This window comes from Aquila chrysaetos, chromosome 3 (genome assembly GCF_900496995.4).
Source record: "Aquila chrysaetos chrysaetos chromosome 3, bAquChr1.4, whole genome shotgun sequence".
Lineage (NCBI taxonomy): Eukaryota > Metazoa > Chordata > Aves > Accipitriformes > Accipitridae > Aquila > Aquila chrysaetos.
Genome location: NC_044006.1, coordinates 73,707,812 through 73,719,906, shown reverse-complemented (window position 1 = coordinate 73,719,906; position 12,095 = coordinate 73,707,812). Strand labels below are relative to the sequence as shown.

Here is a 12,095-nt window from a genome sequence, read left to right as displayed (position 1 = left end):
CCTTTTCTATTGGAAAACACGGGTATCTGGTCCTACCCTTGTCAGATGTCAGCGATTCCTCTGAGTTGCCTTAACCTTCGGAACATGATATTGCAGATTTGCTGAGCTTTCCCTTGGGCAACTCTCCCTTTATCACAGGGAAACTAAAAACACAGCAGTGCCTCCAAGTCTGATTTGGTGTCTTATTTCAGACGCAGACTTTGGTGAGCAGATGAACTAAAGCTTGTGACACCATGTAGTCACAAGCCTGTGTGCCACATGCCTACAAACACCAGTTTTTCAACGCCCCCCCAGGCCTTCTGCTTATCTGCTCATAGAGCAACACCTGTTGGTGTATTAAAATTATTTTTTGCGATGGTTATTTTCCGTGAAGTACCATAAGAGGGCAGTAACATCGCCCACATCCACTTCCAACCCCTGCGAACCGCCTTTACAGTAACCCTGATGGAGCCCAATGACCCCGATAGCGATGGAGGAGCCCCAGGGCCCACAGTCTGGTTCCTTCACTCTGAGCAAGATGCAAGGGGAGGGGGGGGGAGAAAAAGAAAAAAAGGAGGCAGGACAAGCAGAAAATGCTACGCCAGGATGGTTTCTAAGGAAAATATCACCCACTTCAGCAGGAGCAGGCGGCTGTTGTTAGCAACCGGCGTACACAGCCAGGGCCCTCCGGCAGGCAGAGGGGGAAGATGGATGGTTTCTGGGGCTGATGATGAATTACCCCATCTTGCAGCCCTCGCAGCCCAGCTGCAGCCGCAGGGACGAGCCCTGCCTCTACGTGCTGTGTGTCGCAGCTGGGGGAGAAGGCGAGGATTCGTCTTCTTCCCTCAGCTGCCAACCTCGAAGCCTGCACCGGAGCCTGACGGTGGCGGAGGGGCAAGCCAGGCCTCCCGGAAAGCCCAAATCCCCTCAAAAAGTTTCGAGTCAACATTTTATTTCGTTTCTTACTAATTCATACAGCGCCGCTGCTTTAGAAGAGCGCAAAAAGTACCTATTTTGACAGCGGCAGGGCAGAAACCGGGTACGAGCCCCACAGAGGCACGGGGTGGGTGCCGCCCTCAGCCCTTCAAGAGCGCCAGTACAATAACATGGCGGCGGGAAAGCGGCGAGGGGTTGTGTGAGGGGCGAGGAAGCCCGGGAAGGGGTGTCATGGGGCTGCCCCCCTCGTCCCCCTCCGGGGTAGCCCCGGACGGAGCTCAGCCCCGGCTGCCTCCACTCCGCCCCCGGGCCGGTTCCCCCGCCCGGCGGCCTGGCCCTTCCCGCCCACACGGTCGCTCAGCAACGGCGGCGCGGCCCGGAGGCCGAGGGGACGGCGGGAGGCCGAGGGAGCCGGGCCGGCCCGGGGAGAGCCCAGCGCCCGGCTTGCTGGTCATGGCTCGGCGGAGCCTCTGCCCCGGCACGCAGGTAACGCAGCGGGGCTGGGCGGCAGGGGCACACGCACCGCGCTGCACACACACGCCGCCATAAACAGCCTCACACAGATGCACACCCGTGCACACACGCACCCCACTCACACGGACACACGCCCTGCACAAAGGCTGGCACACCCAGGCATATCCCCTGTACAGGGCTTGTTACTCCCTCACACACGCAAAAGACCCCCACACACACACTCAAGGTAGCCCCATACAGACACACTCCTCCATAAACCATGACACACGCGCACCGGGTGTGCGCACACAGAACCCTGTCCGCCGCCATCACCTACACGCACAGACACACCGTCTGTGTGCACGCACGGCCTTGTACACACACACACACACACGTACATACGTGCCGCCACACCTCAGTGTTCACATGCGAACGCGCGGCGTGCCTTCGCAGGTACCTTTCCCAGCCCTTTTCCCCCACTTTTCCTCCTCCATTTTCTAATTCCAGCCATTTGCATGCATCCAGGGATCTCTTCCGATCCCATCTCAGGCTTTAAGCGCTAACATCCTCCTTTTCTTTCCTCAGGACATCTCCCACTTGCTGGCTAGCACCTTTGAGGACCTGTACACTAGAGATGTCTTCGGGGTGGACATGGAGACAAACTGGATCAAGTCCCGAGGAGGAGACAATGTTTATCATGAGAGTTTTACAGAGGAGCTACAGAAGGTACAAGGCGAAACCACGTCAGAGTTTGGAGCTCTGTTCAACTTTCATTGCTACTTCATAATTTCTAGATCTTCCGTAAAATAAAATAAAAAGGCAGGGGGGGGATCCTAGAACTGCCATTTTAATGGAAATTTGCTTGAGCATGGTTTCCCACAGAACCTTTCATACAAGTTAATATTCACCACGTGCTCCTTCATGATATTCTCAGCTCTGGACGGATTTTCAGACACAGAGTAAAACCAGTAGCCCTTTAAATGCCTATTCTACGGGCTGACAACTTCGCCCTGTAACTACCAGTCAGTGTACTAGACTTCCTATGTTGCAATAAAGTATTCTCATGTGCTGCATTTTAAAACCAGATGCTGCAAATATTATTTATATATCCTTACCGTAGTGGTGCACTATGACATATAATCCGTTAACGTTTGCAACATTGTTTGGGAATCTTGGATGAAATCAACAGCAGAAATGCAAAATACTTTTATTAATCATTGCTCTGATAGCTATTGTCAGTGTATAAAAGTAGAGGCTATTGCTGGATGATTTCAGCAACAGGTATTTTTTCCATTTTGTGTCATCATGCCCTCTCAAAGGTTATCAGAACTGAAAAATCTGAAGTTTTCTCCTTCTTTTGAGTCATTTATGAATATATTGGTGGACACAGTATGTTCTGAGTAATAAACATGAATACTTACTCCCTAAATGGACTGCTTGGATAAGATTCATTTCAACTGACAGTACATGTTTGTAACATGTATGTTACAGCTGAACTAGTGACTCAAGGCTCTCTCTCTCTTTTCAAGAAGAAAAAAGAAAAGAAATGGAAAGAAAAAAACAAACAGGCACTTTTAGGGCACAGTCCATCTGATCTATTTTAGGTATCAACTTTGGCATGGGGTGGAGTTGTATCCTGGATTCCAGTGACAGTGGAGGGATCACAAAATGAGCAGGAGAGGAAGAAGCCTCTCATTTTAGCTGAGATGCATCCTATCCTTTCTAATAAAAAAATAAATAAATAAAATTATTTAATTCTATTAAATGAGCCAAAAGGTTAGACCTTGTTATGTAAAAGTTCTACAGAAAGCTCAGTTAGGCTACAGATGCTCTTGACACCAATGCCTATCAGTTTCTCTTGGTGTTGGTGTTGTATGTCTCTGTGCCTCTGCTATATTCTCTCTTTAATTTACATTGATGCCTCTTTGAGGCAGGATTTTTCTTTTTGAGTTATGCTTGTAAAGCACTTACCACACTGGGCAGAGTGATCAAAAATATATCAGGAGGAGTGAAGTATCACTACTGGGATATTTTGGAGTTTTAGAAACCTTCTTAGTAACTAGAAGGGAACATTCCCTTAAAATTTATTCCAACACTTATAGGCAAAATACAGTGCAGTAGTTATGGTCCCACAGAAGGTAAAAGACAGGCATTTCTGTTGTTCTGGGAGGCTCTCCTCATCTTTCACACATTTTTCTTGGGTGGTGCTCCTTACCCAGCACAAGTTAAATGATAGGAATGATGGTGGTTTAGCAGGCCAGTTTATGCTTGCAAAGTAACGGTGTTTTACCAAGCTATCTCTATTTACCTCTCAAAAGCAAATAGAAAACATTTATCTGTAAGGAGATCTTAACAGCTCAAATTACACTCATTTCTCTACATTCACCCATGCCTGTGACAGCTTCTTGCTGAGTATAAGTGCCGACTGACAGAAGCTGACATAGTAGAAGAGAACATCATTCAGGCTCAGGATCGAGCAAAAGCTGAAGAAGAAAGGGCCCTAAATGTGCTGAAGGCAGATGCGGGGAAAGATTTCAACAAAATGGGATTGCCACCAGGTGAGGATTCTGGAAGTACTGTCTTTCCCCCGTACATGCTTATGGTACCTGGAGACCAATGCAACATTTGTCTAAATCACTGGTAGGACTGACACTAGGCTAGGTGAGCTTTTGCTTTGGCTTTACATCAACAGAGTAACTTTGAAGGATTTTGTGCAGAGATTCAAGTAGAGTAACATCTGTTTAACACTGTAAGAAACTAAACAACCAGATCATTTTCAAGGTATTAAATTTGTGATTAGTGACTTACCACCTAACTTTATTACAAGCATACATACCTTGATATATAGCAGCAACAAACAGAGATTAAATGTTTCTCTGATGGCTGCATAGCTGGGCTTGAACTGAATATAGAATTGTGGAAATGCACATCCAAGTCTTGGGATTAAAATACCAGACTGTTTCTCTATCCAAACATATTACCTGACAGTGATGAGTTATAAAGACAACACTACTTTGGATTGATCAAGATAGTGTATCTTAAGGGGCTAAGCTTTTTGTTTGTTTGTTTGTTTTGTTTTACCATTGCAGTGGCATCCTCTTTTAGATGGATTGTGGATAATGAACTTCTCAGAAAAAATCATTTAACCTGCCCTGATGACTACATCACTGATAAATTACCTGTTACTAGAGCACCAAAAGGTAACTTTTGAAGCAGAGAATAATTTAGACTTTTTAGAACACTCTATAAGAATTGAAGCATTGGAGGATGTAGCAGATCTGATTATATTTTTATAGTTTTCTGCCAAAGCAGAAGGGACTCTAGTATTACAAGCATAAAATTCCACTACAGGGACATTGTCAAAATAAAATTGATAAATTAAACATTATTGAGTTTAAATGTGCTTAAGTATGAAATTTAATGGTGGTCGCACATTTGTTTACAGTTCTTTCCATCTGACACAAAAACTGTATTAATTGTGACTGCTCTGCCTCTATTCAATTTCATTAGCACAAAGCTGCAACTACATCTTGTATACAGAGAATGGAAGTGGTTACATTAAAGTAAAAACTATTTTCAGGGAAATAAAATTGTATTCTTTATTTTGGGTTTAAAATTTTCCAGTTCTGGAAGTGTGTCAGTTTAATTTGCAAGTGAAGATCAGTAAGAAAAATCTTTTGGGCGATGTCAAGACTGCTTTACTTCTTTTACTCATGTGTGAGCCAAGGTGAAAGGTTTAGTATCACTAAAATGAAATTTTTCAGTCAAGTCAAAACAAACATTTCAGACTAATCAACTTAGTCACAAATTCCAAGATTTTGGATTTTTTTTCCATTGTAATTCCAAACAAAACAAAAAATCTAACATTTTAGAGTTTCCTCTGAGGTGACAATTTTGTTGTCTAACTATAGGAACATGGAACTAGATGGTACATCCTGTTTATGTCAATTTTCTGATTGATATAAGTCCATCATATACATTTTTTTGTAAACTGAACAGGACATTCTAAGTCCCACTCACTTGTAAGATTAACTTAGCTTTCTCAGAGTAATATAACCTTCTTTGTATATAGCTTGTTTAATTAATATTTTTAAAAGCTTTCTTATTAAAGCACTAAGCTTCATTTGTGCAAAATAAACTATAAATATAAATTAAATTCTAGAGGATTTAATGTGTATTTTTACCATCAACAGGACTAAAATAAATTCATACACCTATGCTTAAAATAAATGCTTATAATTAATGTTTTTCTCTCATAGAATTAAAATTTTCTTTGAATTGCAGGAAAATCAGAACCTGGCTACATCAAAGAGACATTTAGTTTTAAACAGCATGTTTCTTCAGGCTCGCGGGACCAGATGCCTGCAGAGGTTGCACACCTACAGACAATATCTGGTAGTCTGTCACATGTGTCTTTGTGCACATTAACTCTGCCTTCAACTCCAGACTCTAGCCACCAGACTAAAAAGACAAGTAAGGTACATTTTATAGATTTATTTATTTTAGTCTATCGGCACTGTAGGGCCTATTGCTGTTCCTGTAACAAAGGGTGAATATCAATGCATTGTTGGTTTGGCTTCAGTACTTATTTTATTTGATTTGTTAAGAAAAGAGAAATACAATATTTCTATATGAATTTTCAATGCTGTATAGCTTTAATTAGACATGTACAGATACCTTTTTCATCATCCTCAAAATTGCTGTGTTTAATTTTGCACCATGATCTCTTTGTTTTTCAAAGAAAACTAGTGCCTCACAGAAGCTAGCCTGGAAAGACAGTAAGTGCAAAGCAGAGGGAGAAAGTGAGTGTGCTTACCTTGCCAAACTTGAGAAAAAGCAGAATTACTTGAAGAACCCCCGCTTCTTCCCACCAAATGGTCTTCATGGAGGCAAATCTCTTGTCATTTCTCAAGAAAAGGTGGCACAAACTATAGCCAGAAGAAAAGCAGAAGATAATAAAGGGTATGCAGTATATATAGTTTCTCGATTCTGAGCTGGAGCACACAGAGAACTCCACTATAGAATTACTGTGGATTTACATGTAGATATTTTGAGCTAAATGTCTGTATAGTCTCTTAGGAAACAAAGTATGTCTGTGTGACATTTTGGTTTTGCTAAAGGAAACATTTTGCCATTTCTCATTTTATCAGTATTTAAAGAACTAGGCAGTAAGATAACGTCTCCCTTTTTTTATCTTTCAGTGACACCTCATTCGTTCCTGTGTTTCTTGCCAATCCACCTACTGTTTTATTTTCTGATTATGAAGTTGGTCAGGTTTATGAGGTGAGAACTTACTTATTTGTAGAGAGTTAATTCTACCACTGAGGAGCATTATGTCCTGCCATGATCTACATATTTCATCCAATCTTTTGGCTTTCTGCAGTTTAACAAAAGTCTGAGTTTCTTCTTTATATTGAATTAATGACCCTTTACCTTCCTTGAAGGTACTCTTTCACACATGCCACTGACACACTGACCAGTGAAAACTAGAAGGGACCCTTTTCAGTCTCTGCTTCATTTTGGTAGTATCTGATTCAGTCTTTATTGAATAAACTGAGATTTTTAGGTTGGTTGTGATGATAAATTAGTTACTACTAGCAGAGTACTAGGGAACTGCAAACATTATAATGAGTGATGATAAATACAATGGAGTATTTTATTTTCTTTTTGAATGAAGATGACTATAGAGCTGCAGAACATCACTTCAACATGTCATCACATAAGACTTATCCCCCCCTCTACTTCAGCATTTGCCATTGGGCCAGGTAAGGGTTCTTTTTACTGCCTTTAAGATGTTAACACCTGAGAGATCTAATTCATCTGCTTGAACAACCATTTTTCAGAGACGTTATGTTTGGTTCTGCTATCCGTAGTGCTCAGTTCGTTAGAAACTGAAGATTGACTTAAGTCTCTAGGACCTTTCGCATGCAACTCATAAGCAGATTCAAATGGTCTAATGATGAATTCAGGAAGACTAACTAACATTAAAGTGTTTGAAGTTAGATTGAAATGTATCTATGGAATACCTAGATTCAGTTTTATCCAAAATTCATCTAGGAACAGACATAGTTTCCACTGAAATCATTAGGGGGAGAGGGCAAGAAATAACATACTTCAGTTGCAGCATATTTAGAAATTTAGATGCCCCCATGTAAGCCTTGTTGTCTTGTGACAGAAGAAAACTGGGTAACATTTTTTAGGTTTCTCCTCACTCTGTTTTCTGTAGTTATGAGAAGTGTATTTCAGACAAAAAAATCTTCTTTGAGTTCAGTGGAAGATATGCACATACACAGATTACACTGGCAAGCCTTTTGTAGTCATTCCTTTTTATCAGCTTGACTTAGGCAATAAATGAGGAGAATTTACAGGCATCTTTCCAGAGGGAGATGCGATCATAAATACATATTCCAACTTTGGGAGGTTTTAATGTTTTTTTAATTCCCTGCATTTTTTTTTTTTTTCCAAGGAAAATTTCCAGGAAAGGGAGGAATGATTGCTCCTGGGATGACATGCCAGTATACGGTCCAATTTATTCCTGAATATCTAGGAGATTATGAAGATTGTATATTAGTGGAGACCCAAGTATCAGAACCTCTTCTGATCCCGATCCAGGCTAAAAGACCACCTCCAGTGTTAACATGTCAGTAATGTCCAATTCTTAAGTTTCTCTAAAGTTAAATGGACTTGCATTTTTTTTTTCATTTGTCTCCAATTTTATGTCACAGACCAAATGTGGACAAACTTGGCAGTGCAGTTTCTACACTTTGATAGCTACCTAATTTTCACTCATAATAGATTTATTAGTTATTAAAATGTAATCCTGTCAAATTTTTCCTCAATTATTTGTTCTTGCCACATCAAGCTCATTTTTTTTCACTGTATTAGAGGAGTGAACAGGAGCTACTTTTCTAGGTTTGTGTCTTGTCAATTCCTGAACTCCTAACTGTAATTACTAATCGTAAACATTAAGGAATTATGATTTAGTTATAAATATTTGATGCTGTTAATTAATATTCATGGAATGTTACATTAATTATATATGGCTATGACATGTCTGCAGGATTCACTTCTCAAATATCTAGCCTCAACTGTAACAACCAGGATTACTTTTGCAGAAACTTGCTTTGATTTTTTGTAAATTCACCTTTCCTGTTATACTGAGCTTTTTTAAAAATCATCTTACTTTTTGTTATCATTCAATAGAGTCTTTAAGTAGGAAGCACCATTAAAATGTAAAATGAATGTAGAAATGTGCAGCTCATACTGTTTAACTTTCAAATGGAAAGAATTTGAGGGTTTTTAGGATTGCAGCACCTAGCATATTCACATGCAGTAATGTTGTCTGTAAAGAGTTATTTAAGAAGTAGCTGGCTTTACCAGCTGTTACCCTCCACTGTCTGTGTAGTCTGATTTTCTGTATTACTCATTGCAGTGCCTCGCATTATAGACTGTGGTTCCTGCCTTGTTGGAGGAATAAAAGTAATGATGATTTTGTGCAGAAATGAGGGAATTAGCACTGGGAAGTTCTGTATAATGCCAAAGAAAGCCTGGCCACCTCCTAATTTCAGGGTGAGTGATTGGAAGGGAAATACTGGACATGGTATGGTGTAGGTGCCCTGACATGAAGGCCTTTTGAGCTAGTCATGGTATATTAGCACAGAAGTCATAAGGCCTTGCTGGGGACATCTGTATTGTGCCGTTCGCTCAGGGATTCACATTTATCCTCAGGACCAATCTCCCTGGATGTCCATACCTTCTGCTTGTGCTCTGGCTTGCCTCTGGAAGAAGTTGTCTTGCTTAGTGATGAGGTAAACTCAGGCATAGATCAGGGAAAGGACAACTGGCTTGAACTTTAACCTTAGACCTTAGCAAATAGAAATGCAATCAGTTCTAGCATTACTTGAGCTATTTTCCTCCCCCTTCCCACCAAAGATATCACTTACTGACCTTGCTGCACCTGTAGACCCTAGCAGTCCACTCCAGTACTGCTCTGTCTTTAGCTTTCCATCACAAACCACGGTCTAAGTAAAATGGATAAAGAATACAAGATGTGACTTGTAGACTGGCATTTTACGTGCTGGAGAAAAGGCTGATGGGATAGCTGATGTGTCAGGTTGTCCCTCCTGAAATGCTTTACAGTTCCAACCCAAAGTGCGTCATAAGCATGGAGAAACAAGACAGATCTCCTATGCTCAGGCATAGCTTTTCTTCTGTGAACACAAATATTAGGGCTCCTGACATTATCATTTGTCTTTGGAGACAGCACCTTCCCTCCTGATTTCACCAAGGTAATTATAAAGCGTGGAGCATTTCTTCTAATTAAGCCATATACATGTCACTTACTTTTGAGAAGTGTGAAAAAAAATTACAGAAAGGGGTAAAACAGTGATGTTGTATACTGCCTGTTTTAGGTAACCCTGTATTTTAAAAACAACGACCTGATCAATTTAATTTAATCTTTCTTTTTTCTTCTTTTTTTTTTTAACACCTTAGTCTATTGCCACTGTAGGTTTTGTGATACAAGATCCTTTTGGGATCCATCCTGCTGTTTTTGAGCTAGCTCCAGGGCAGAGCACAACAGTAGAGGTTAGTACCAACTGCTATAGAAAGTATTTGTACTTAACCAAATACATTAGCAAGCAAGATCATTGTAGAAGGTCTTGGCTGGACCTTGCAAATATGGGTTTGTGTGAGCAAAAATGCTCAAATCCTTTTGTGCACTTGTGCTGGAAGAACTGCAATTGTGAGTCTTACTGGAGAGTCTTTCATTGCAACTTCGAAGACTTGCTTAGCCACTCAGAGACCAGTCAGATTTTCCCCACGCAAAGAATCCTGTTAGAGAAAACAGGAATCTGAGAACACAGGAGTGCTTATTTCACTCCAGCTGGGGCATCAAGTCCAAGAAACTTTTCCTTTCTGAGCTTCCTTGGAAAAAAGAACATTTGGGGGAAAAAATTCTTTCATTGTAGAGCAACAGGTACAAATCCCTCACTTATGCTGTACTCTTTCCGGAAAAAGATCCTGCAGTAGGTGTGCATTAATGGTTGCCACCACTGCTTTGTCTGATGTGGACCACATTTTATTATAGCATCACTGTGGAGAAAGGAAGAGTGATGTAGAAAGTATGGCTAGCCTCCAGCTCTTTATTTTACCAGTGCCTGCTGGCTGTTAATAAGAGGAATGGGTCAGGCAGGTGTGGATAAAGGAGAAACGTTTCTCCTCCTTTCTGTCTCCCCAGGTGCATTGCTTCAGCAGGGCCAGGCACATGTGGGAGAGAAAAAGGAGACGGATTTAGCATGGGTTGGGTTTGCAGGTGGTAATGGATAACAGGTAGAAGAGCCATGGTGCACATTACACAGCCAAAGGTTTTGGCCCCTGAACCTTTTTTGTTGAGGTGGAACTCGGGGAGGGCACACAGCAGCTGCCCTGCTCACACTGTTGTAGCTTGACAGGCAGCCGTGGTGTTGCTCAGTAAGTGACTGAGGGCAGATACGATTCTGAGGGTGCAATTCATACAACTAACCCAGTAGACTGCCCACGTCTCCAGTGACTATAAAGGCAGCCTCTGGTGACCATCCAGATACACACATATAAGTTTAGTAACCCAGAAAACACCTGTTTCTTTCTGGTTTCTATTAAGGGAATATGACACTGTCTGTTTCTTGCAAATATAAGATTTAATTCCTGATCACTAGAACTGTGAACATTTATAAATTGAAGTTTATTGCTTCCTGGAGAGAAATCAGTTACAGACATTGCTATTTCACTTCTCTCTTTCAGGTAGTGTTTTTCCCTTCTGTTCCAGAAGTCTCACAGCAAACATACACCATTGTTTGTGACAATTGCCAAGTCAATGATGTTACAGTCACAGGTTTGTTTCTAAAACCTTTCAGAGATCACATTTCTAACTCTGTACATATTCAGATAATGTTGAGTGGTGCTTGATGGCTTGAAGTGATGGTAACATCTTATGTCACTGGATTAAGCAAATACTTTGTCCCCTGATGGTGTTAAATGCTAAGCATTTTTATTATTATTATTATTATTATTATTACTGCTCCATCCCAATGCATGAAATACATGGGATTCAGAAAACACTGAGCTCTTAACCCACTGTAGCCAAAAGTCCAAATGTAAAATGTCGCCAAGTAGCAGAAAAAAAAATTGTCATGTGCAATTGGTTTCTTAGACTTTTATATCAATAAGATAACATGACAAACTATAAAACATCAGCTTTAGCAGGGCAGAAATACATTTGGGTGTGAAGCAGATTTGGGGCAAGTCTTGGATTAGGGTATTCAGGAGAGATAGGCAGTCTTTGGATTAGCTAATGAAACCAGTTGAAATTCTTGTAAATGTTAGTGCTTGTCCTGTAATGTAATTGTGAGTGCTATAACATTAGGCTTGACTTGTAGTCTATTTAATCACTTTATTACAGGTATTTCCTTTGGAAATTTTTAATAGTGCATTTGCTGCTTATTTTTATTTCAATATACTGCTCAAAACATCTGGAAGCCACATTATCAACCATTGCAAACACCCTGCTCACTTCAGTGAAACAATGCTAACGTAAGTGAGCTGAGGTTGTGGGCCTGAAATCCAAATTTGTTAAATTCGTGAAGAGAAGATCTCTATTGATATATGTTGATACACGGAGAACATCAGGAAAATATTGTACAATTAACACATTGGAGTTCTGAAACTTGAGGAAACACCAGATATAATCA

The 12,095-nt window shown here is 40.8% G+C and overlaps 1 protein-coding gene across 1 annotated transcript in view; it reads left to right on the top strand.

The window, feature by feature from the left end:
* Window positions 1–1,298: 1,298 nt before the first annotated feature.
* DLEC1 (DLEC1 cilia and flagella associated protein) overlaps window positions 1,299–12,095 on the top strand; it is a 39,854-nt gene continuing 29,057 nt past the window's right edge. Inside the window, exons 1-12 of the mRNA XM_030007756.2 lie at window positions 1,299–1,401; window positions 1,954–2,094; window positions 3,770–3,926; window positions 4,458–4,568; window positions 5,653–5,846; window positions 6,110–6,330; window positions 6,570–6,651; window positions 7,046–7,133; window positions 7,835–8,008; window positions 8,801–8,937; window positions 9,862–9,954; window positions 11,149–11,239. Of these exons, the coding sequence (XP_029863616.1) occupies window positions 1,369–1,401; window positions 1,954–2,094; window positions 3,770–3,926; window positions 4,458–4,568; window positions 5,653–5,846; window positions 6,110–6,330; window positions 6,570–6,651; window positions 7,046–7,133; window positions 7,835–8,008; window positions 8,801–8,937; window positions 9,862–9,954; window positions 11,149–11,239 (1,522 nt within the window). The 5' untranslated portion in view covers window positions 1,299–1,368. The remainder of the gene's footprint in view (window positions 1,402–1,953; window positions 2,095–3,769; window positions 3,927–4,457; window positions 4,569–5,652; window positions 5,847–6,109; window positions 6,331–6,569; window positions 6,652–7,045; window positions 7,134–7,834; window positions 8,009–8,800; window positions 8,938–9,861; window positions 9,955–11,148; window positions 11,240–12,095) is intronic.